The following is a 23,232-nucleotide window of genomic DNA, read 5'->3' on the forward strand; positions in this document are numbered from 1 at the left end:
TGAATGATTATGATGGGAAAGATTTCCCAGCACACACAGTGTGAGGAAAATGAAAGTGTTTTAGACAATTAAAGGATTTAAACATGTTCTAGTAGAACCCTTAAATACATGCATGAACCTGAAAATTAGCATAATAGGTCCCCTTTAAGATAAAATGCAGGAATTGATTAAAACTACAGAAACAATGTCTCATTGGTGTTAAAACCTACTTAAAATTGTGGAGTTTTCACTGCAGTTCATGGCATGACCTAGCAAAGACAATGCAAGAGTCAAGCGATGGTGTGGTTCCTAGTGCTATGATAAAGTACAGAATCCTCTTCTATAAGTGTGCAACAGCACGGAAGAACGATGTCCTTGTGTATAAGCGGCCTACAGGGAAGAGGCATGAGTGCCACCAACGACACAAAATTAAGACAAAAATCATTAATCTTGCAGTTCCATGGAGATGACAGTTTGAGACGACTTCAAGTGGGGCAACAGTTTCATCATCCCTTTGTTTGACAGGGGGCAGAATGACAAAATAATGTATGGCTCCATGCAGCGGGCATTGTATCGCAGCATTGGCCTCACGCCATTTCACTTGAGTTGTATATTATCCTCCTGCAATATTCACATCTCATCACCGCAGATGAATCTCTGCCAGGCTTTGGCCCTTAATAACAACCCGATCCTCCCTGTGCAGATCGTTCCTCTGTGGAAATATCACGGGAGGCTAACAGCTGGCTGCAGTTCATCTCTTGTCGCCTCACATTTTCAGCCACATCAATATTGGACAAGTCTGTTCAAGTTCAGGGGCTATTTGAGACTGTAGCACTTAAACAGATGGCCATCCTCTAGGCCTTGTCTGAAGGAAGCAGGCAAACAGAACAGGGATTAACCAAATCTGATTTTTTTTCCTCCCACAGTTCATTGTCATGAATATCTTGTGCAATCAGTTGTTTTCTAGTAGATATGTTGGTTCTTCAACTAATCATGAGGAGAGAGATCAAATCTGGAGCAGTCAAATGACGTGTGTATTTGTGCCCGTTTGTGTCAGACTGCTGGTCAATATATTAAAAGATTTAATATCAGAGCAGAAACTAAAGGGGATATTCATATAATGAGAGGGCACATAAAATAGCATGTGGCATACACAGGCGCTTACACACACGCAATCTTCCACAGCATTAAGAGTTAGACATACAGTCCATTCTTTAGAGTTATCACCATGGAAACTGGACAGGAGTGAAAAGCCTGTACTATGGTGGATGGAGCACTGGCACAACAGCATCTAGGGTCCTACACTGTGACATTTATGTGAAATGGTTTGGCATCACGTGTAAACTGCTTCTCCAAAACAATATAGAAACATCTTCCTACTGTTGCATCTTCTGCTTTGCCCATTGTAGTACCACTGAGTTAATGCAGTTCTGGGTTGTTAGAGGGGGTCAATTATGTATCAAGAACAAGTGACAGTGATAACTAATAAAAATTCAATGAAAATCCCTCAGCAACACTATTCAGTAATACATCAGTAACCACACAGGTTCTCATGTTACTTCAATTCTGGGTTCTGCGATGGTTGCATGGCTGGATTAAAGGTATTACTTAAATTCTTTCATGCTTCAGAAAGTCGGCTGCCCCTCCAGACACGATTGGGACATGTAAAAAAAAATCTGGTTTGAATTTGTTTGAGACATGTCCCCTTTATTTTTATTTTCCAGTGCTGCTTTTTTGGTTCAGCTCACAGGAGTTTGGGGCCAATTCACCTCTTCTGACAATCTGGGGAGAAATCTAGGTCCTTGGTCAATACAGATGTTTGAAAACAGTCTTTATCCTCCCGAACTGCTCACAAACTCATTGGGGCTGCCCCAATAAGATTGATATTTAGGATTTAAAATTTGGATGACTATGGTTACGTCAATACGGAGCAGTTCGCGGTGTTGCCAAACAATGGTGAACAGCCCTTGAGGATAATGTTAGTTAGCATATTTATGTTGACAGACACTAAAACTAGTACCTAAAATCTAAACTTCAGGACTCTCTGATGAAAATACAAAATGTGTTGACCACGTCTCCCCAACCATTTTCTTATAGACTATAGACTCGTTTGGCCCTCTGCTTGTGTATTTTTTCTCACTGCAAAGCACTGTTGACACCACAGCACGTTTTTGCATCACATTACTCTCCTTTTGTTTAGGCTACATCTGCCTCCCCATGAGGTCATGTGAGAGAGATCACATTCAGAAGAACATCTGTGGAGTTTCTCCAAATGTGCATGATGCAACCCGATTTCAAAATCGGTTAGGATTTTAAAACTCTTTTGTTTGAGCCCAGCTTTACTCAAGTAACTATCAAATAAAGTAGTTGTCTAATGGTGCCTATAGTGCTACTTTGCAGACTATGAAGCACTAAGAGAGCTATTGCAAAAGTTACTTTATCTCAGCACTACTTTTGCACTCTGCATATGCAGATGATCTTGCAGGTGTGCTTTGTGGTGTTAAACCCACAGAGAAACAACACCTGACTGCAGCCTCCCTCAGTTCTACACAGGTTTATAAGGTCTTTAAGCGTGTTGTTGTGGTAATACTGCTACAGCGCACATTGGTGCTCCTCGATGCAGTAGACAGAAAGACTCTGATAATTAACCGTATGCTGCCTGCCCAGCACCAAGCAGCAGATGGACAAAGTCAGCCACTAGCTAGTGATTATAATGCAGCATTCAGCTGCTAAAGAGACAGATATTTTCCCTCAGAAGTAGGTGGAGACCAAAACAAGAGTAAAAACAAAAGAGCACATTGGACTTACCCAAGTGCACAGAAAAAAAGACTCCAAATAAAAGCTGCTATTGCTCCATACCCACATTTTATGCCCCCCTGTGGACAAAATATTATTTAATAAATCAGCATGTGCATTGTATGTTTGGGTGCATGTTTGTTAGGGGTGTGCAATGCGGAGAAGCAAATATCACAATATTTTTGACAAAATACCTAAATATCAATACTGGGACAATAGTGTAAGATTGACTGTTGGTGCTTTTACTAAATATTTACACGAAGAGATTTTTGCTAAATTACTACAAATTATGTGGATATATTGGGGCGCCTGGTGGCTCCTGTGGTAGAGCAGGGGCCCCACGTACAGAGGTTTTGTCCTCGCCTTAGTGACTGTGGGTTTGATTCCGGCCTCTGCCCTTTGCTGCACGTCATCCCCTCTCGCTGTACTATCATCAATAAAGGCAAAAAAGCCAATAAATAATCTTTAAAAAAAAAGAATAATTACGTGGATATAGTAACAAAGTGGGTAAATGCAAATAACAGAACAGCCTAGTAAGTTACATAAAATCACATCGATTTACTGGATTGCAGTGTTCAGCCCCAGGAGAAGAGAACACTTAAGTATATAACAGTATAAAAAATTTAAAACAATATCTAGTCCCATATCACAGCATTAATATAATACCAATATATTGCCCAGCCCAAATGTCTGTTGATTGACAGGAATCTACGCCTATCTCATTTGCCCAAAGTTGCTGCTGCTTTGTTACCTCTCTACTCATCCCTACCACTGTTTTTTCCAAATTTAGATGTTCTGGCTCATAACTGACAAAGCGGTAAACCAGGCTTGAAAAGGTTCCCTCAGTCACAGACGGTAAAACAAATGTCATGAGTTGAGTTTCAGAATCTTTAAATGCAGAACTTTTTGCGCATTGCTCACTGTCTAAATATAGCACCGGAGGGGAAATGTAACTGAGGAACAGTTTGCACATGACTAATTACCTGCCTTATGCACAATTCAGGCATTTGTCAGAGTTTTCCTTAATTAGCAGATAGCTTGTTAGCTTGACTGCTTCATGTTGTTGTGTCTCGCCGACAATGGCAACAGAGACTGGAAGGAAGAGTGGAAAGAAAACAGGATGTTACAGTGAAAAAGCCAACGGGAGGATTACAGCAGAGGTCTGTGTTGAGTCAGACTGATGAGTCCCCCAAAGCTGAGTTTAGGTTTATCCCAACCCCTTTTTTTAATCCTAAACCCCAACCCCTTTCCTCTCCCTATTTTTAAATTTAACTGTAATCCCCAAATTAACCCGTAAACCAAACTTTCACTTATCCTTTTCACTTAATGTTAAATTATGGCTGAACTCTGCAGAGTTGTTACTAACAAATACAAGCACTTAATTGGACTATCCAAATAAGCTGTGGGCAAATTACCATATCTCTGATGTCCTGGAGAACCTGCATATCAGCATATCCACACAGAGTTTAGTTGTTTCGAATAAGGGAAGGGCAGACTCCAACCTGAGAAGCACTGGATCTGTAAAATCTCCTATCAAACTAAATATTGCCCAACTTTTCTAAAGCAGTCATCCGCACAATCAATGATCATTCAATCTGAACCAAGGTGATTGTATCATTACCATATCCATTATACACACGTCCGTCAGTCTAGTCGGTCGTATCTTTTTTAAACTTACAATACTAAATTATCTGTGATTTGCAACATTAGCCTGGTATCTCATCTGGACAAAGCGAGGCTGATAAACCCTGGAGAGCCATTAGAGAATGAAATAGCTTGGCCTTGGTGCACTGAATTCCTTCAGGTCCTTCTTTTTGTGTAACCGACTATGTCTCTCTTGATAAACCTCTTTCCTTTGGATGAGTAAGTGAAAAACAAGTCCGAGAAATACCTTTCACACAGTACGCTGTCTATTATTAGTGAATTGTTTTCCTTCTTGAATAACTGTATTGTATTTCTGTTATGATGAATTGCTTTTCTTGCTTTTCATCCATTGCATGCTGGATGAGGCACCATCTATCTGCGATCCTGCAATCAAACAGGGGGTTAAGATTATAATTGAGTAAGAATTTTTATTAAATCTACAATAACAGATTTTGGGCCACTTGGTCATGAACACAACATCTGCACTGTCACCTTCTCAGCTGATATGGCTTAACTTGTCAGCAAAGACTTGCTTATTAATACATCAAGCTGATATGGAGCAATGTTATAATACATTTCTGGTCATGTTTCTGGCTTCCTGGTGGATTTGAAGTCCAATGTTTACTCCCCTTTTAGCCCCGTTTTGGTGTTAACACATATTTGGTGAAAACACGTACTTTTCACAGTAAAGCAGAGTTGGTCGTCCAATGTACCTAGTACAAATGAAAAATAATACCAGCATGTAGCATTATTGTAACACGGCATTACAACTGACCCCAACCATACTACCTACAACACAAGCTACCCTGTTGGCTAAAAACAATCAAATGTCCGACATTGGACAAAAATGTCAAATGATAGTCGAAAGAATAATCATTATAACCACTCATAACTCAAAGGTTAAGATGGTATGAGGAAAATACTGGAGATGATGAAAATTACTTTAAAACCTCAAAAATGAGTCTTGGCAGAAAAACTTTGAAAAGTATGAGATATCAGTTTGTCTTCTGGCAGACAGAGAGGGATTATAACAGACCATGTGCATTATAGTTTCATGGTTCTACCTCATTTCTCATTGGTGCAATTCGAGATGTTACAATTGCCCCTGGTCTCCCCTACGAGGAAAAAAAAACCCTTTACTGTTTGAATTTCATGTTACATGTTGTAGGCTGTGGGCATGTCAGTAGAGCATTTGGCGTCTTTCAAATTGGATTACAGTCTCCGTCTGAATGAAAAGCCTATGTTGAAGATTTATTTTTCCAGTCGTAAATATTATGGGAATTGCATCAAGGACAGCAATATTTAGTCCTCGGTACAAGGCATGTTACAGAATGAAAGCAGCATTTAGCTCCTCCATATGTTTGTGATGTTTGTTCCATAAATTAACTATTACGCTTAAAAATACATATGAAAGAATAATAGACTATGATACCATCACAGTAAATCACTGTGACACCAGGAGCGACATTTTTTTAGTACTGAGGCCTTCAATGGATGTTTTTAAAAGCAGCATCAGGACAGAGTGCATGTTTATATATATGAGTGTGTGTGTGTGTGTGTGTGTGTGTGTGTGTGTGTGTGTGTGTGTGTGTGTGTGTGTGTGTGTGCACGCGGACTCAGGAATGTGTGTGGGAGTGTAAAGACAGAGGAAAAGAGTCAGCGAGGGAGAACGGAGCGAACACTGCAGCACACGTTGCATCCTCCTGTAGGGATTCATCTAGGCATCTATATTTCTTAGGTATCCATATTCAGATCACTTATATCTTCATACATCAGTAAAGACTCTGTAGTGACTCATAGATTGTCCATCCAGTAAATAACAGTAAATCTCAGCATGCGTTGCCAACGTTGATGAGCAGAAAATGGGATGAGCAGCATTAGGAGAAGATAAATCCCCACATCTGAAGGATTATGGTTATTTTGACAAATGCAAAGCGCTTTTCAAATAGAAATGTAATTACATGGTGAATATTAAAGTCAGCAAAAGATGATCTTTCTGAAATTCCAACACATGCAGTATTACAATGTACAACTTTGGGTTCAGATGGGTGTCAGGTTTTTCTCTCCTGATTGCTGAAACCTTACATGGAGGATGCTAAAGGTCTGCTGTATGTTATTTTTGTTGCATGATTTATTCAATATTATTTATTTTGCAAGAAAAAATCCAGTCTGGCTTCACATTCATAATTTTGAGCATGCACAAAACATCTGACTCTATATTTGCCTATAGCGCAATATGCACCGCTTAATTAAGTTTACATGGGATCAGCTCCATGTCTGTGTCACTCGCCCTGAAATCATTTTTTAATTTATCCATGCAAAGCAACAATCAGGGACAGAGGTCTGGTAGCCATTAGCATGCCATTCAGCATCCATGTGTGAGTAGCCTAATAGACAGCGATGATAATAGAGGCTTGTCTGTGCTCTCTCGCCGCGGCGTTGACCACTGAGTGAATTATCCAGCTGACAGAGAGCAGCAGCACAGCTCGAGCGGAGGATGTTGTTAATATGCCAATGAGAGCTCATGCCTCCCGTGCCAGTCTGAGGCATGCTGGCATGGTGCAGCTGCCTATCACCTAATTGGGAATCATTTAGCTGCAGCTTGACCTACATTCAGAGCAGTGCAAAGGGGGGACCACCTATGCGAATGTTTTTATTAGCAATACGGAGCTAATAGCTTGGGAATTAGAATTAATTGCAGTGTGCCGTGTCACGAGAGTTTATATCAGTGTCCTCTTCTAAATGTGTAGTAAAGTGCTTTAGAGTGGGTCAGTCATGTGCTTTATTGAAGAACTCTGCCTTTTGTTATAAAACGCTGAGTTTACTGGAGAGGTACTATTATGTAACAATGAATTTTTCTGATATTGGGGCATGGCATAGAGTTAGGCCTCCTCATCTGAGTTTTTTGCATTTTAAAAGTGCAGTTTCAAATGTTGGAAAAATATATAATTTGTTGTTTTGTTAGAAGTAATTATGGAAAAGTAAATATGAGCGCTAGAGTCAGCAGCCAGGTATGACCTTTATTTTTTCTTAACTGTGCCTCATTATCAGAAGAAAAAAAATATTTATTATTTATTTCTCCTTTTATAATTAATTTAAAAACTGTACATTAACACTCTAAGACACAAGACCAGCTGTACAGTCCACGGATGGAAAGCTCTGGTTGTGTTTCACCAGATGGTCGGAAAAGATCCCCTCCTGAGCTACGCGTCTCAGCTGACTGTCAGCAGCGTTTGTCCTGTTTGTAGCCGCCAGTTATGTTTGGCCGTCTTAAAGGTCCAGTGTGTAGGATTTAGGGGGTTATATTGGCAGACATGGAATATTATATTCATAGCTATGAATTCATTATTTTTCAATCACCTGAAAATAGTTATTGTTGTGTTTTCGTTACCTTAAAACGAGCTGTTTATATCTACATAAAGAGCAGGTTTTTGTCCACGGAGTCAGCATTGCTGTTCTACAGTAGCCCAGAATGGACAAACCAAACACACGCTCTACATAGGGCCATTCACATTAGCTCTGTTCGGAACCGCTCTCTCATTCACTCACTTACAATGTAGTGTGTATTGAATAGTGAACTATATAGGGAATAACGAAGAAGATTTTGGACACTACACTGGAGTTTTCTCTCCCCGGAAATACACATTGCATTAAGGTATACGGGAGTTAAATGTAGGGTACATCATATGCACACTTAAATTTGCTATGCATTGTGGTTATTTTATAGCGCACTATATAGTGGATGAAATTAACCATAGAGAATTCGAACACGACAACAAATTGGCGAACACATTATAGTGTACTATTTCGGTGATGGGGAACGGTTTGGAGCACAGCTATTGTCACGTGGGCCACTGTAGTAATAATAAGTGGGACAGAACATGATAAACGTCTATGTCATTTCTATGTCTGTGAAAACAAGTATTATCTTATTATTATTATTATTATTATTATTATTATTATCATTATTGTTGTTGTTGTTGTTGTTGTTGTTGTTGTTGTTGTTGTTGTTGTTGTTATAAAGTTGTGGTAAAAATAGAACAATTTTGCAGTATATGTTGAAAACTAAGACATTTTAGTGTTTTACATATATTTTTGGGACCCCGTGCACCAAGCTTGAAACCAGGACAATCATGGACAAAAAACAGGATGTCTGGTGAAGGGAAGTCAGCAAGCCTGGCTCTGTCCAAAGTTAACAACAGCTTACTAATTAACATGATATTGTATATCTTGTGATGTAATCTGTACAAAAACTTGAGTGTTTACAGTTCGTGTGCTGACTTCATGCAGCCAACAGCAGCTAAATATGAAGCAAAGCTTTATATTTAGATAACGTACAGGCATGAGAATGGCATTTATCTTCTCATTGAGCTCTCTGCAAGAAAGCAAATATGCCCGTTTTAAATAATGTCAACCATTTTCCTCAATGTTTTTATTGCTCTCTGTGTGGTCAGATCTATTGCACATCAAAGTAGCCAGACCATGTTACCATTACAAAATGACTTGGTGTGCGCTACAGAGAAAAGTTTGTACCACACACAGCAGTGTTGGGCAGAAATGGCCACTAGAACTGGTGGTGAATAATTTGTTGCCTGGGGTGAGGATTTCTGTGCTTATGTTTTGCTGAGGCTCAAAATTGTATGAAAAACCACACGCTCGCGTCTCGTGTGATTTCTGTCCCTGCATCGGGCCTACTGTAATCTATTTTTTTCCCAACTTCCCAAGTTTCCTCCCCATGCTTTGATGTTTTTGTCATTTATATTTCATCATTTTTGTTTTGTCCAACAATGACATTGCTCCTCATTTTCCAAATAACTTTTTTGTGTCATTAACAGACAAAGGACTGAAGTGTAGAGATCTACTGTTTGTTCTAATAACTGTTTCCACTTGAAGCCTAAAACAATTCCCAGACCAATTGAGAAGATAATTTCTTAATACTTTAAACTCCAGGAGTCTGCGGTGATAAACAATGAGGCTTTCAAGCTGAGAGCACAATGCAAAAAAAAGAAGCATATCATGCAAATAAAATAGGATGCATTAACCTCAAAGCAACTAAAATGTAGTTTCCACAAGTAGCAGCCACTCTGTGTTTCCTGCTCTCTTTAAATTCACTTCAAGATAAACAGGTTGAGCTATAGTTTAAACAGTTAACATAAAGTGAGGACGAGATCAGGCTGATGCTAGATACCCGCTTTATTGCCTTGGCCAGTAGCCAGTGACTCACTGAATAACGAATTGCACTTGTCAAGAGGAAACAAGGCTATTCTTGGATAGCTATTGTAATCAAGAGATTTGAATTCATTTTATATGTATCCGCTCGTGTCACACGCATCCAGATTGGAAAGGACTTCCATTAAAATTGAGGAAAGATGGTGATCATTCCTCGGGCAAAATCCGACTGTTTGCAGCATTCAGCTCTAAGCAGCTCTGTTGGCGTCTGTCCAAGCTAGCCAATGACTCACCTCTCTAAGAGCTCCAACCATAACAGCCAACATTTCCTCAATATTCCTGATTAAACCTGAATGCTCACTCATCTCAGTTGGCCAAAAAAGCTTTTATTCTTTTCTTTTACGCTTAGAAGTGAAACTGAGCCTGTCTTGGTTTACTGCCTCAGAAATGCAGATATTTCAACTTTATCTCAACCATGAAGAAATGGGAAATGGCATCATCTGCTCAGCAACATGTGTAAACTGAGATACCATATTTTGTTGACCTGGGAGGTGCACTGCCAAAATATAAAACAACATTCATTCCAATTTAATGACAACCCAACCTCATGAAGACTTCATCACAATTATGAAGAGAGCTGGCATTAAGTTAATTAACTTTGTTTTGACATTTTGCATTTTGTATTTTAGTAATTAGTGGATGCTCTTATCGTAAGAAACTGACACTGAATTAGAAAAGCTGTTTGAAATCTTTCACAAAAACACTGCAGTGGACATAATAATTGGTCAGCTAATTGAAAGACATCAGATTTTGTTGAAATTAAAAAATTGACCTTTTGGTTACTAGATATCTAATATTATAATAATCATACCAACTTTCTACCCCAAATATACAAACAGTGCTAATCCAGTGGCAACCACCAGGGGTAAAAAATTAAGCCAAAGCGGAAGTTACAAAAACTGCAGTACCTTAAATGGCCACTTAAGGTTGGCTCCAAAAGTGAGACAATCCTCATAGACTCCCATGTTAAACTGCTAAACTGCAACTTAACAGCAGAAATACATATATACATATAATATATTTGCAGCCTGGGACAAAAAATGTTTTTGATCTCTATAGCTAATTCCAATATACATGACAACAGTAGGGGGGGTTGAATTTTTATATAAGTCGTATAAATAGCTTGCTTACATTTAATTAAGCCTTAAAGTTATGCATATTTAAGGGCGGGTCCGCCACCTGCTATTAAGTTGTTCATAAGCACTCACACATTTTTGGGTTCAGTATTTTGCCTATGGACATTTCAACCGGAGACAGGGATCAGCCCGCCAATCATCTGATTAGTGAACAACCTGCTGTATCTCCTAAACCACAGCTGGCTTGTAAACATAACTCCTGCCAAACATAAGCATGTTAGCATGTGATTGTGAGTATGTTAGCATTAGCAGTTAAATCAAAAACGCCACTGTGCTTAAATGCAGCTTCACAGAGCTGCTAGCACAGCCCCAGACCATCAGGCCAGTCTGGCAAAGCAACAACAAGAAAAAAAATAGGGATGTCCATCTGCAACCCAGTGAGACATTATCTGACAAAACGGCACAGGGGCCAACCACATATATGATTATAGATTAGCCTACTATTGAACATAAAGCTGTATCTCTGCTATTTATCTTAATCGCAGTCGCACGATCATATTGAAAGATAAACTACTCATTACCGTGATAACTTTGTAAAATCCTGTGCTAGGGTATTACAAAACCATTGTTCAGTTTTTGGCCCTCAAATTTACAGATCCTACTCAGACTGGACTCCCTGAATCACATTTCATTGCCTTACTGGTGCCTGAAGCAACCCACCTCCACCTTCACAGCTCATTTTGTTGTTTTAACTCAGGGCTGTTTTTGGTCTAAACATCCACTTAGTCTTGTTAAACAGAATGTAGGAGAGCATGCCAAAATATACAGCAGAGCATAGGCCTTTCAACAAATGTCATTCCAACAATTCATACTCTAACTGTGAAGTCCCAGTTTCCGCAACTTGCTATTTCAAGTCCTACTACTTCACTCACTGAAACTCTTCCTCAGTGACAAGTGTTGAAGACTAACAAATTCATTCAACTCTGTAGTGTCGGTAGAGCCCTATAATAAATTCATACTATGAATTGTATAGTATTTGTGATGTGTGGCTTTGGAAGGTTGATGCGGAGCAAGTCATAAAGGCTCAAATGTTTCAGTTATACTTAAGAGAGAAAAGTTTCAGACGCAAAACCCTCAGCTGTCAATGAAAAAATACTGAGGAAGGCCTTATTAAAAATTAAAGACCCCATGAAATAGAGATTCTAGTTTATTTCAAGGTAAGCTGCTCCATGTTAATAAAAAACGTGACTGCAACTTGGTGAACTTCAGAGTGAGAGTGCACTTTCTGTGGGCTACAGCGGGTCACAGTTCAAGCAAAGTGCTGGAAAAGGCAACAACTGACTGAAGTGTTTGAGAGGGAGGCAATAAAAAACAGAAAAAGGTTGTGATACAGTGGTTGTTTTTTTAACCACCAAACTTGCTGGCGGGAAAGTATGTTTTTATTTGCCTGTATCTGTGTATCTCAACATGCCAGTGTGCTTTTTGACTGGTAGCATACAAAGTAAAACAAACACAAAAAAACTGCATGCATGCTATTTTGGAAGTGAGTTTTCAATCCACTTCTTGCTTCGAGATGTCGTAACGTTACAGCACAAAGTCCAAGCTGATGCATTACCACACGTGTTGCATCACACTATACCTCCTGGGCGAGCAGGAAAATGAGTTTGACATTGGCACAATTTGAAGCCTCTACTGTGTCACTGGTAAATGTTATGGTTAATGTGTATCACCTACATAAAGTATTTTTCATTTCTTTGCATCTAAAAAGGTCCAATTCCAAACAGCAAATTGCACACAGAGACAAAAACCTTGACGTTGATGCATTTGCCGCAGGACTGAGCATAATGATAAAAAATGAGGAGCTACTTGTGTCAGGTTCTTTGAGGAGGTTTTAAATCAATCTGCGCAGCGATGGTAAGCAGGATATATGCTGTAAGGCAGATATAACCTGACATAACAAACAGGTAGTCACTCTCAAAGCTTCGCATTGCAGTTTTCAACAATTTCACACTCTCTTTTGACGATTAGGAATGACACAAATCCATCAAAATACCCAAATGCTATCTATAAGACGCTTTCTATTTTCAGTCTTTTTATTCTGTCAGGAGTATTCATGCTGTTTATAGGGAGGAGACCTATATAATAATAGCACTATACCTTTCTAAAGGGTTTATTTATTTATGTATTGGCAGATCTGTAGAGGGAAGGCAGAAAAAAAAATCTTTTATTGTCTCAGTAACTGCAGCTCAGTTTATTTTATGGCACCTTTTGGATTTCAGCCGGGATAAACTGGCAATATGGCAGTTAAGCAGAGGAGGCAGGAGATGTCGAAGAGACAGAGGTTGCAAGCGCCCAAGCCAACTACACTATACAAAGAGAGCGAGAGAGAGGGGGCTGTTGGTTCAACCAGCCAACCGACAGGATTAATATTGACTGCACTTACTTGTTTGAGTCTTTCTATTGCAATACTTGGAGAAAACAAGTCCACAATGTAGCCTTTCCCCTTGACGATTTCTATGGAGAATCCCAGATTCAGACCCCCACCCCCCCTGCACACACCCCTACTCATTTTGCATTCAGAGCATTGTCTTCATGAATTTTTTATTAAGGCCTCTGAAGTAGTGTGCAAAGTTCAGCTGTTGAATTAGACAATAGAGTGTTTTCAACTAATCTTCCTATTAAAGCAGAGAACAAACAGAGCCCGATCGTTTCCAGAAAGGAAAACATAACCTTTTGAAAGATGCGTTTTTTAAATTCAAGGGTCTGAATGATGATGGCACTTTGAAACTTGACCCAACCAGATACAAAGAAGACTGAAAGCTAAAAAGCATTTCTGCATCAAATCAGCTTTAAGTAATCCTGTCATGGTTTTAAATAATATAATCCAATCCAACATGTTTTACAATAGATCTTCTGAGCACAACTCGTGTCACAGGGATTTTTCAATGCACTTTGAATACTGCATCTTGTTGTGGTTTTCACAGTAGATTGGCTCAAATGGTTTTAACACAATAAAAAAACATTAGTGGTAATGGTCATGGATAGATTACTGAACAGGCCAAACGAGCACAGGTCCAGGGAGCCCCCTGACATCTGGGCCCCTGGACCTGTGCCTACACCTGCAAAAAGTCACTCAATTTAAAATGACCAAAATGGATCTGAAGTTCCTTCAAAGGCACACAAAAATATGTCAAACAGACCCAATGATTATACAAAAAGACACAAAACAACTACAAGGAGACACAAAATGACTACAGACAAACTGACTGAAAAAGACAAATTACCACAATGAGGCAAGAAATTACCTGAAAGAGACCCAAACGACTACAAAAAGGACAAAAAAAAAGGAGACACAAAATTACCCAAGGACACAAAAATATGCCAAAGGGATCCTAAGGAAGTGTAAAGACAGAATATAACAAAATCAGGCAAAACAACCCTAAAGACACACAAAACAACCCTAAAGGCACACAAAACAACCAAAAGGAGACACAAAACGACCAAAAAGACATTAAAATGACTTCAAAGAGATACAAAGTTCTCTGAATAAGACACAAAAATACCCTAAAGAGACTACAAAAACCAAATGACTACAAAAAGACACAAAATAACTACAGAGACACGGCATGACTACAAAGAGACATAAAATGTTTAATGACTGCTCCTTTTGCACCTTGTCTTGAGACCTTTGATGTTTTATGTAGAGCACTTGGAACTGCCGTGTTGCTGAAACGTGCTATACAAATAAACTTGTCTTGTCTAAAAAAGACGCAAAACCACCATAGAGTTTGTGTGTCTTGCTCCTATGTCAGAGAGGTGGTGGGGCCCCTTGCCTGTATGTGCCCAGGGGCACATAATCTCACAGTCCACCCATGGTAACAGAATGTTCATTTATTATGCTGCCATTTAGTGAAGTTGAATGTGCAGCGTTTTAGAATGGGAATAAATTATTGCTCATAATGACACTCTTAAGTTTGCAGAACATACAGCGTGTCTCCATGTGGAGGTGAACTTGACAGTAGTGCATTCAATGCTGCATGTGTTCTGCTTCATCTGACGGATGTTTCTCTGCACTGTATTGTGTTGCTTTGTGCATTTCAAGATGCATGAGTGCATCCATGTTTTGTGTGAAAGCATTAATAGACATTAGGATATTAATATCAATATCGCACAGGCCATGATGCAGCGTTATGCCATTTAATTGACATAATTCAGACCACACTAACACGTGAAAACTAAGAGGGGTCTTTGAATCAGCAAAGTGCTTGTAATGTAATAAGCACTCTCTTCTAAATGGAGCCTTGACTCCATTTAAAAGAGGGCAGAAAATATGTGTGCACTCTTGCTTAAGGCTTTCATCTTGCATATAAATCACTCCAGCTGAAAGTGGGTGTTTGAGCACCACAGATTTCAGGTCTTGGGGCGCGCACTGTATCAGCGGCCAAGGCTGCATTAATGACAGCGCTGTGCCACGGCTGCATGAAGTAAATTAAACCAAATATTCTGAGAGCGGATAAAAAATGTTGAAACGGAGGCTTTTTTGGCTGCTTTATAAGGCTTATGCTTGGTTCTCTTTTTCTCTTTCCTTCTCTGCTTTCTGCCTCTGTCCAGATACCGCGGCAGCTGAGTGCTCTGACGTTGTACAGGTGTGAGCAGTCGGTTCTGGATTACTGCCATGCCCACCTGTCGCTGCACCTTAACGTGGGCACGGAGCCCCCAACACAGGCGCTGGGAGGTCCGAGGCCAGCCAAGTACCACCCGGGCCTAATGGCTCCCCTCCCCTCCGAGCCCGTGCTGCCTTGCCCCCAGACCCACTCCCTCCGCCAGTGAGTCGTGCACACTGCGAGGCTCTGTGTCCGAACGACTGTATGTGTGCTGCACAGAATCAGTGGACCACTCAAGGCTGTGTGGGAGGGAACTGGGACTGGTAAAGAAGCAAAGGAGACAATTAATCTACTGCAGAGCATCCTGGACACAGGGTAATGAAAATGAAAATATTTCTCAGTGGAAATAAAGGGGTGCAGCAGTATTGATTAGTGAGCTTCTGACCTACCTGACCCTCAATGTCCTCAATTAGCAAAGGAGGCTGAACAGCAGCATGACTCTCCACGTTCTGCTCTGCCTCTCGAGGAGTATTAAGGCTAATAATTTAATCATTTGTTAATCTTATTAAACATATTTCCTCCACTGCTCCTCATCTGGGCACCTCTCTGCTGCGTCAGGTGAAGTAATCAAATGCAAAATGTTATTAACAGAGCAGAGGGAAACAGCATGATAAGCAATTGAGTAGCAGAACAAATGAAAGATCAGCCAAGCTAAAAGGTTTTCTGCTGCTTTTTCTGATCACGCTGTCAGTCAGAGGTCTCTCTCTAACTCAAGTCCCTGTGGCGTTTTTCATCTCGAGAAATGAGCCGCCCAAATGAAATTACCCGAGACGGGAGAAACAAGTCAGAAAATAGCGGACAGTAATTGTCATATAAAATGTACAGCCTACACATCTTGCTGGCATAAGTATAATTTTTATGGTGACTTTTGATTTCCTTAATGATTTGGGATGTTGATCACGTTATGATTAATTTAATCGAGCTGAAACAGATGAAAAATAAACACCAGATCTCGGCACGCTGGGATATTTACTTTTCACCATCCATTTAAATCACTCTTGTAGTTTAAGGGTTTTTGTTTTTGAAATGTGTTCTTTAAACAATTATCGGATGTGCACTCATATAACTACATGTGTGTGCTTTTTACAAGATGTTACATTATAATATATGGTAAATAAACTGTGGTACATGACCAGTAACATTGTCATTCATCAAGGTCAGTGGTAACTGTCTGCTGTAAACAGCTGCGTAGGTGGTTAAGGCTGAAGAGCACAGCGCTTAAAGCAAAACTGCTTAATTATGTGTCTGGTTTTTGCCTGATCAAGACCCTGATGGTAACTTTCACCCGCTTTTTTCTCCTCCTGTGACTGTGTGTGACCGTTATCTGACGTAATACAGTATACTCCACTTTCCGTACTCGCCTCATGGACTTTTATGTTGCTTACAGGAAAAAAACATTTCCTCCTGGGTATAGACAGCAGCTCCATGTTCCTCACACACAGTAATGTGCCATGAAAATGATGAAAGCTAAATGTAACATAATAGGAAAGTTTGTCAGCTAAGAATTGACCGTTAGCTGAACCAGTCCCCTGAACAACAATGGTCCAGTCGTAGTTTAAAAAACTGTGAAGAAAAAGAGCAGCAGGCCTGTCAAGCTTTAAATTTCTCCACAAGTTGAGATGTTGTGTGTTGTACTAAAAGAGTAATACTCGGCAGTTAAAGAGTTAATGGGGTTGTGTCTTTTTAATGAGTCTTTCCAAAACTAGAGGAGACCAGGGCCATTTGTAACATCTCAAATTACACAACAATCAGAAATGAGACCGAACCATCAAAGTCTACATGTGCTCTTTGGTAAAATAAGGTTAATTTATCTGTACCTGTTGGTAGATTTGATTCTCAGTAAAAAATGAGGCATCCATCCTAACACACATTTTACAAATAAATGTGAAAATTAAAAAATTATACTGTTTCAATTATTTGAAATTAATTATCTAATGATTATAATATAGTTTTGACTTAATCTATAATCTTGGAAGTTCATTGTTATCCTTTGTATTTATATGAAGTTAATAAAAACAATAAAGTTAAATGAAGTACACTAAAGTTAAATAAAGTAGCTACTGTCATTAATAAAGTTGGATACATTACTGTTCTAATGTTATTTAATAAAATACAATATAATGGAGTTAAATAAAGCACTTTTATAATAAAATGTTAAAAAGTGTTGTTATAATTAAATAATCAAAGTGGTACCCATGGTGCTTTTATTTTGAAGGACCTTGCTCTCCAGTTTATAGATTACTAATATTTGCAAGTCGCACTGATGCTTCTTTGTTGCAAAACGTGACTAAATAGTCACAATCAGAGCTCTGCAGATGCCTCACCTGCTCACTCTACCACAACTACCACTCACTAAGTTCACTGTAAGCTGGAAACAAGCTAACAGCTCTCCAGTTCATTTATTAATAGTATTTGCAAATCGCAGTAGTGCTCATGGTTGCAAAATGTGACTTAAAAGTCACGGTCTGAAGCCCTGCAAAAGCCCTGCTTTGTGTGTATGTCTGTGAGAGGCAGAGAGTTGCAGGATAGAGCATGACAACCAAAACGGAGGTGACTAATAAAAACAACATAATTTATATTCAGTGTTTGTGGTAAAGTCATTTCATACATCGCACGTAAAACAAGCCTTGATACATCGAGTATATTCAATATATTGCCAACCCTTAGTTCAACGTCACAGACAGACCGGAAATCAGGTTAGTAAACAGTAGATAGCAGTACGGAGACCAGTGAAAAGGTTATGGCGGTTACTTCTCTCTGTGTCTTTCAAACTTGCACACTAATTTGAAACAGTGTTTGAGCACTGTTTGTGCCGATGCAGACAGTATTTTGTTGTGCGTCATTGCATCTTGCCAGTAAAGGGACTAAAATTAGTACATAGCATTAGTAAATAGCAGTGACTACTGCAGAGTCATTTGTCCCGCCTGAGAATGCTGATAGTAACCTTTGCCAGATGTTAGCGGGTGTTAGTGGGTTTTTGTGCAGTGGGAAAGGGGCTTTATATCGCCATAGCACATGTGAGCAGATGTAACATGACATGACTGTTTCAATCAGTATTGTGAGCGTAAAAACAACTGATGACAGTATAACAAAGGTACAAGTCACCTTTATAAAACTGTATCCAAATAGCTCAAGATGTTTTTTGAGTACTGACATCAAAATCAAAAAAATGTAACAATTGTCCCCGGTCTCCCTTTCAAGAACAATTACAACAAATTGGCAGCATGTATTAAAATTACATTAAAATGTGTGTTTTAAAATTCTTTCTTGCTAAGCACACACAGGATTATGTAAGATATATTGAGTTCCTAATAGGCCTAAGACTAAGACTATCTAGCTCTACACTGCAATACGATGTTGTATCTTGATTTACACATTTATTATCAGCTGGCGAGCTAGACAGCTTTAGCCTCGGTCTTTTAGCGTGATATCATGACATGTAGGCTTTTTATATATAATATGTTTCTAAAAAAAGAAAGCCAGAGACGGCACTATCAGCCAATTAATCGAGCAAATGTTTCCTTTTGAAGCTTAATTAGCTAGCTAGCTACAGGTAATAAAATCTGCCAGCAACAGTTGTCATTTCAGCTGTGAAAATTGACAGTCAGCAGCTTGAAATGAGAAGCTTCTTTTGTGTACCACTGTGTGAAATCGAGGACTCATTGATTCCAAAATTACTACGAATTTCAAGTGGTAGATTGTTCCTATGGTTACATCGTGCTGTGCGAGAACAGAGAGCTTGACAGGTGTAGCAACAGTAACTGCGCAGGGGTTGGGGGGCTTTGCAAGCAGTCAATTGTATGTCGCTGAGTGGATTTTTATTGAGTTTATATCTGAAAGAGTCAAGAGATTTGCTTTTTATGTTATTTACCGAAAATGATTTCCTTGTTTTGATTTTTGGGGAGGGATGAGACTTAATTTGTCCTGGGATGTACAATATTCTGTCATATTTCAAGATCATCATCAAAACTGTGTCCATCTCCAGTAATGCATAAGCTATAATCTGAATATTTTAACAGCTAATTGTATAAAAATCAGTAATCTGACATTCTAATCACAAATGAATGACGCATTGATTGTGTTCAACTGCACACTTGTATGTCTGATTTTCAATGATTCCTCAATAAGAGACATTTTGTAAATGCTCCGCCTGGTGTTCCTCCGTATGAAGAAGAAAAAAAAAGTAGGCAGTGCAGAAGATATATCTGCTTATGACAACACGTTCTGACACATGACAGAATCACGCTGCTGGAGGATTTACTGCTCTGTAGTCGCACTCACAGAGCAGTTTAACGACACTGATAGATTGCATATACTGCACTCACTTCAAGTGCTCACAAGAGCGTTTGGTGAGAGAATCGAGACTGGGAGGAGCGGCAGATGCTTCTGAATAGTGTGCAGACTTATGTGTTCACATGCATTTTACACTAACAGGCTGATGACTCATGACACTTGAATCGATAACCACTTCAGGAGCAGTTGTGTCTCTAAAACTTTCCCCACAAACTAGGAATAAAATTATCACCCGCTGCACGTGTTAAATCAACTGTGTGACTCATAGAAACACAACAGACGTAAAAGATATTTTCACTCTGGAGTTTTTGCCTAAACCAGGAGCTTTGCTTGATGACTTTACAGCTCACACGCTGATTTGGGGATGTGGGGGGAAAAAAGTTTTAATCAAAAACTGCTGTTATCTGAAGCCTTGATGATTCAACCTGTAATAAAGAATTAACTGAAGCAGCTTGAAATACAGAAAAAAACACATAACTCTTCGCAATTTTGTGCATGCACACTCATGTCAGAGGGTCACTGTTGAAAATCATTTCCTAAAGGAGCATGTCCAAGCCTGCACAGTGAAGGAACAACAAGCTCTGTGCTCCTTATGGAGGCTGACTGACTGTTATTCATATCCAATCCTATCACAAGCTTAATTTCCAGAAATGAAAAGTGTCAAGGTAGTCCAAGAGATATTTTTTTTTGGTTTGTTATTCACTTGACATTTTATCTATTTGGACAACATATTGGTCTCTCTGACAATCTGTTGGCACTTTTTTGGAAAGCAGACACAAGCTATTTTCTCCCTCTCCGGAGCTGTCAAAGTAAGCCAGACAATGTAACACTTTATATTATGTGGGCTTAAAATCCTCTCATCCCTCATTCTGTTCCATTGATTTCATCCGGTGATGTTATTTCTCGGGGATTCGAGACGTCATCGAGAGCGCTCTCCACATTTACAAGACTCATAAAAGCACAATAAAGTAAAGGGTAGAAGACGTGTAAAAAGTCAAGATAGCTCCTTCATTTTATGTACTTTCTGCACTTGATTCAAATACAGTTACTCTGTATTCTTGTTTGCTTAAATTATCTAAAATCCAATAAAATTGGGCCAGATGTTTTTGCTCTTGGCATAGTCTAACCTATATTCCTCTCATAAAATCAGAGTAGTTGGCATAACACAAAACAAGTGGGAATATTTACTTTTCAAAAGTCTTAACAGATGCACGGTTCATATCAAACTTGCAGGGCGAAAGCTACACGCGCTTTCATGTTCGGCTGCACTTCAGGCAGCGGTGTATTTATCTGGAAACACGCGGCTTTGTCTCACCCACGAGTTTACGGTGCATTTGAAGTATTTCGATTTGAGGTTGAGCTCAAGTTTCTGTCTGTCTTCGTCCGCTCGCCGTGTCATTTTAGAGTTGTGTTGCAACTGCTGGCGGGCAGGGCAGCTGTGAAAGCTCTTGATTTCCCCCGGGAGTTACACTGCTGCTATGCCCACACTTTGAGATTACCTTCACCATCTCGCAAGCTCACTATGACACTGGTGCTGCTAGTTTATTTTTAAACTGTCTCCTGAATCACAAGGCAATCGACTACTTTCCTGATACATTTCAGAGTCAAAGGTGTGACCACATTTTAAAGCTCCTGATGACTCAGAACTCTGTGTGTCTTGTTTCAAGTTGCTTTAACACGGGTCACTTTCAAAGCGGAAAGTTCTAGGACTCCCACATTCGGATTCAACTACCTCATCCTCTATTTTACAAAATAAAATTATCAAGTTGGCCATTACTTTTAGCAGTGTCATGGGAAGGGACACCTATGCCTGTATAACCCAGTCATACCCAGCGGTGTCATTGTTGAGGGGGCTGTTGAAAAATGATTGGGGTTTTGAGCGGGGCTGAACCTTGTTTCACTTCATAAGGTAGCAATTAATGTTTTCTTTTAACCAAAATTCTTGACTCAGAAAAAAGCTGCAACACCCTCCCCACAACATGACAAATTAATAATATGAACAATGTTAAATTAGTGCAATTTCTTAAATCATCTACCCCAATTTAGTGTCTTAATGGAACTTTTAATTTGCACTACCAATTAACGCAATAATAAAAACCTGACACAGAAAAGAATTTTTGTCCCATGACAAAGCGACCCAATTTCCGGAAAAAATGTTGGCATTGTACATCTCTGAAAAAAGATGAATACCTACAGTGAGCTATGCAGAAGAGGACATGCTCTCATAGAAACGGCCAATTGTTAGGTAAAAATAAACAAACAAAAAAAAACTAGAGCTGTCAAATATCTAATTTACTCAATCACGATTGTTGCACAATTCCAATAGTTAATCGTGATTAATTGCATTTTTTGATCATATGTTTTCAATTCCATTATGTTTTGCATTACAAAACAGCTATGAAGACCATATTGACAAGGTAAAGCAATTCTTACCAGATTGTTCTGATTGAGAATCAAATGAGATCGAAAATCTGAAAGGCAGCAAGTGAGCAGGTCTGTAAAGGGAAGACTCATGTGTACCCATACAACTCATTTTCATTCATATATCTTAAGGCCAGAGGTCAAGGGACCCCTGTGAAATGGTTATCAGTTTTCCATCACAAAAACTTGAAATGAACATGAAGTGGTTGGTACCACTGGATTCCACAGTTTCATATGATACTAGTACCATCACTGTTCAATTCAGCCCAGTACCACCTCTTAAAGACAGGAATGTCGGTCGGCATTAACGCTGAAAGTCCTAATTAAAACATAGTTCTGCCAGTTTTATATTCCTCTATATACTGTACACTGGACCTGGACCAATTTTCGGGGGCACAATCTCGACAGTAAAAGCAGTGATGTCTTAGTAAAGACACAGATAGCAGACATGGCACTATCCCCATTTTAAAAAAAAAATTAATGTGGCTACAGAACACCCATGTTTGGTGGCTGATAAGCCACTGACAACCAGTTTTGTTTTTTGTTGGTCTCAAACAGTGGACTGCAGAAGTCTGCAGCTCGGCATGTGTCCCGCTAGGTGACTTGCTATCCACCATCCCCTCCCAGCGATGAGGTCAGTCTGTGTACTTGGTCACTTTTGGAACCACTGCTATGACATGATTTGAAACGTGCCAAAGTAACAGATTCGTGGTTTGCAGAAACATACAATACAGACATTTTCTTCTGGCAGCTGGGCTAGACAAAGTACAACTTTATAAACCATGGCACAAGTAAAAGCTGTCTTTTGGATGTAAAACTATATGGAACTATTAACAATATTGCAAAGGAAGAAAAAGTCCTAGAAGCATGGAAAACTTTAAGGATTCCTCCCCTGATCTCCCAAATAAGCCAGACTGCCTGAACTCCAACCAAAATAAAAATTACAATACCCCAGTCCCTTCCCCATTGTCATCTGGTTATGCAGAACCAAAATCCTAATAAAAGAAAATACAACTTCATCACTTGAAATAATAATAAGCAATTCACTTGAGGATGTCAGCATTATTGGATGAAGATTTAATATCTAAATCCAATAAGCAACACAGGCTTTTCCTTGATTTCCTGTACAC

General features: G+C 39.3%; 1 protein-coding gene and 1 long non-coding RNA gene across 3 annotated transcripts in view; one reads left to right on the forward strand and one right to left on the reverse strand.

The window, feature by feature from the left end:
- Positions 1-20,231, forward strand: part of LOC121944210 (leucine-rich repeat transmembrane neuronal protein 4) — a 57,619-nt gene extending 37,388 nt beyond the window's left edge. The window contains exon 3 of one of the 2 annotated variants that reach the window (XM_042487932.2): positions 15,336-20,231. In XM_042487932.2, the coding sequence (XP_042343866.1) occupies positions 15,336-15,554 (219 nt within the window). In that variant the 3' untranslated portion in view covers positions 15,555-20,231. The remainder of the gene's footprint in view (positions 1-15,335) is intronic. The other variant, XM_088077071.1, reaches the window with a different exon arrangement.
- The window catches only part of LOC148189800 (uncharacterized), a 105,622-nt gene that overhangs the window by 37,398 nt on the left and 44,992 nt on the right, over positions 1-23,232 (reverse strand). The window lies entirely within an intron of this gene.

Source organism: Plectropomus leopardus, chromosome 4, assembly GCF_026936395.1.
Source record: "Plectropomus leopardus strain MGB_pleo_1.0 chromosome 4, ASM2693639v1, whole genome shotgun sequence".
Taxonomy (NCBI): Eukaryota; Metazoa; Chordata; class Actinopteri; order Perciformes; family Serranidae; genus Plectropomus; species Plectropomus leopardus.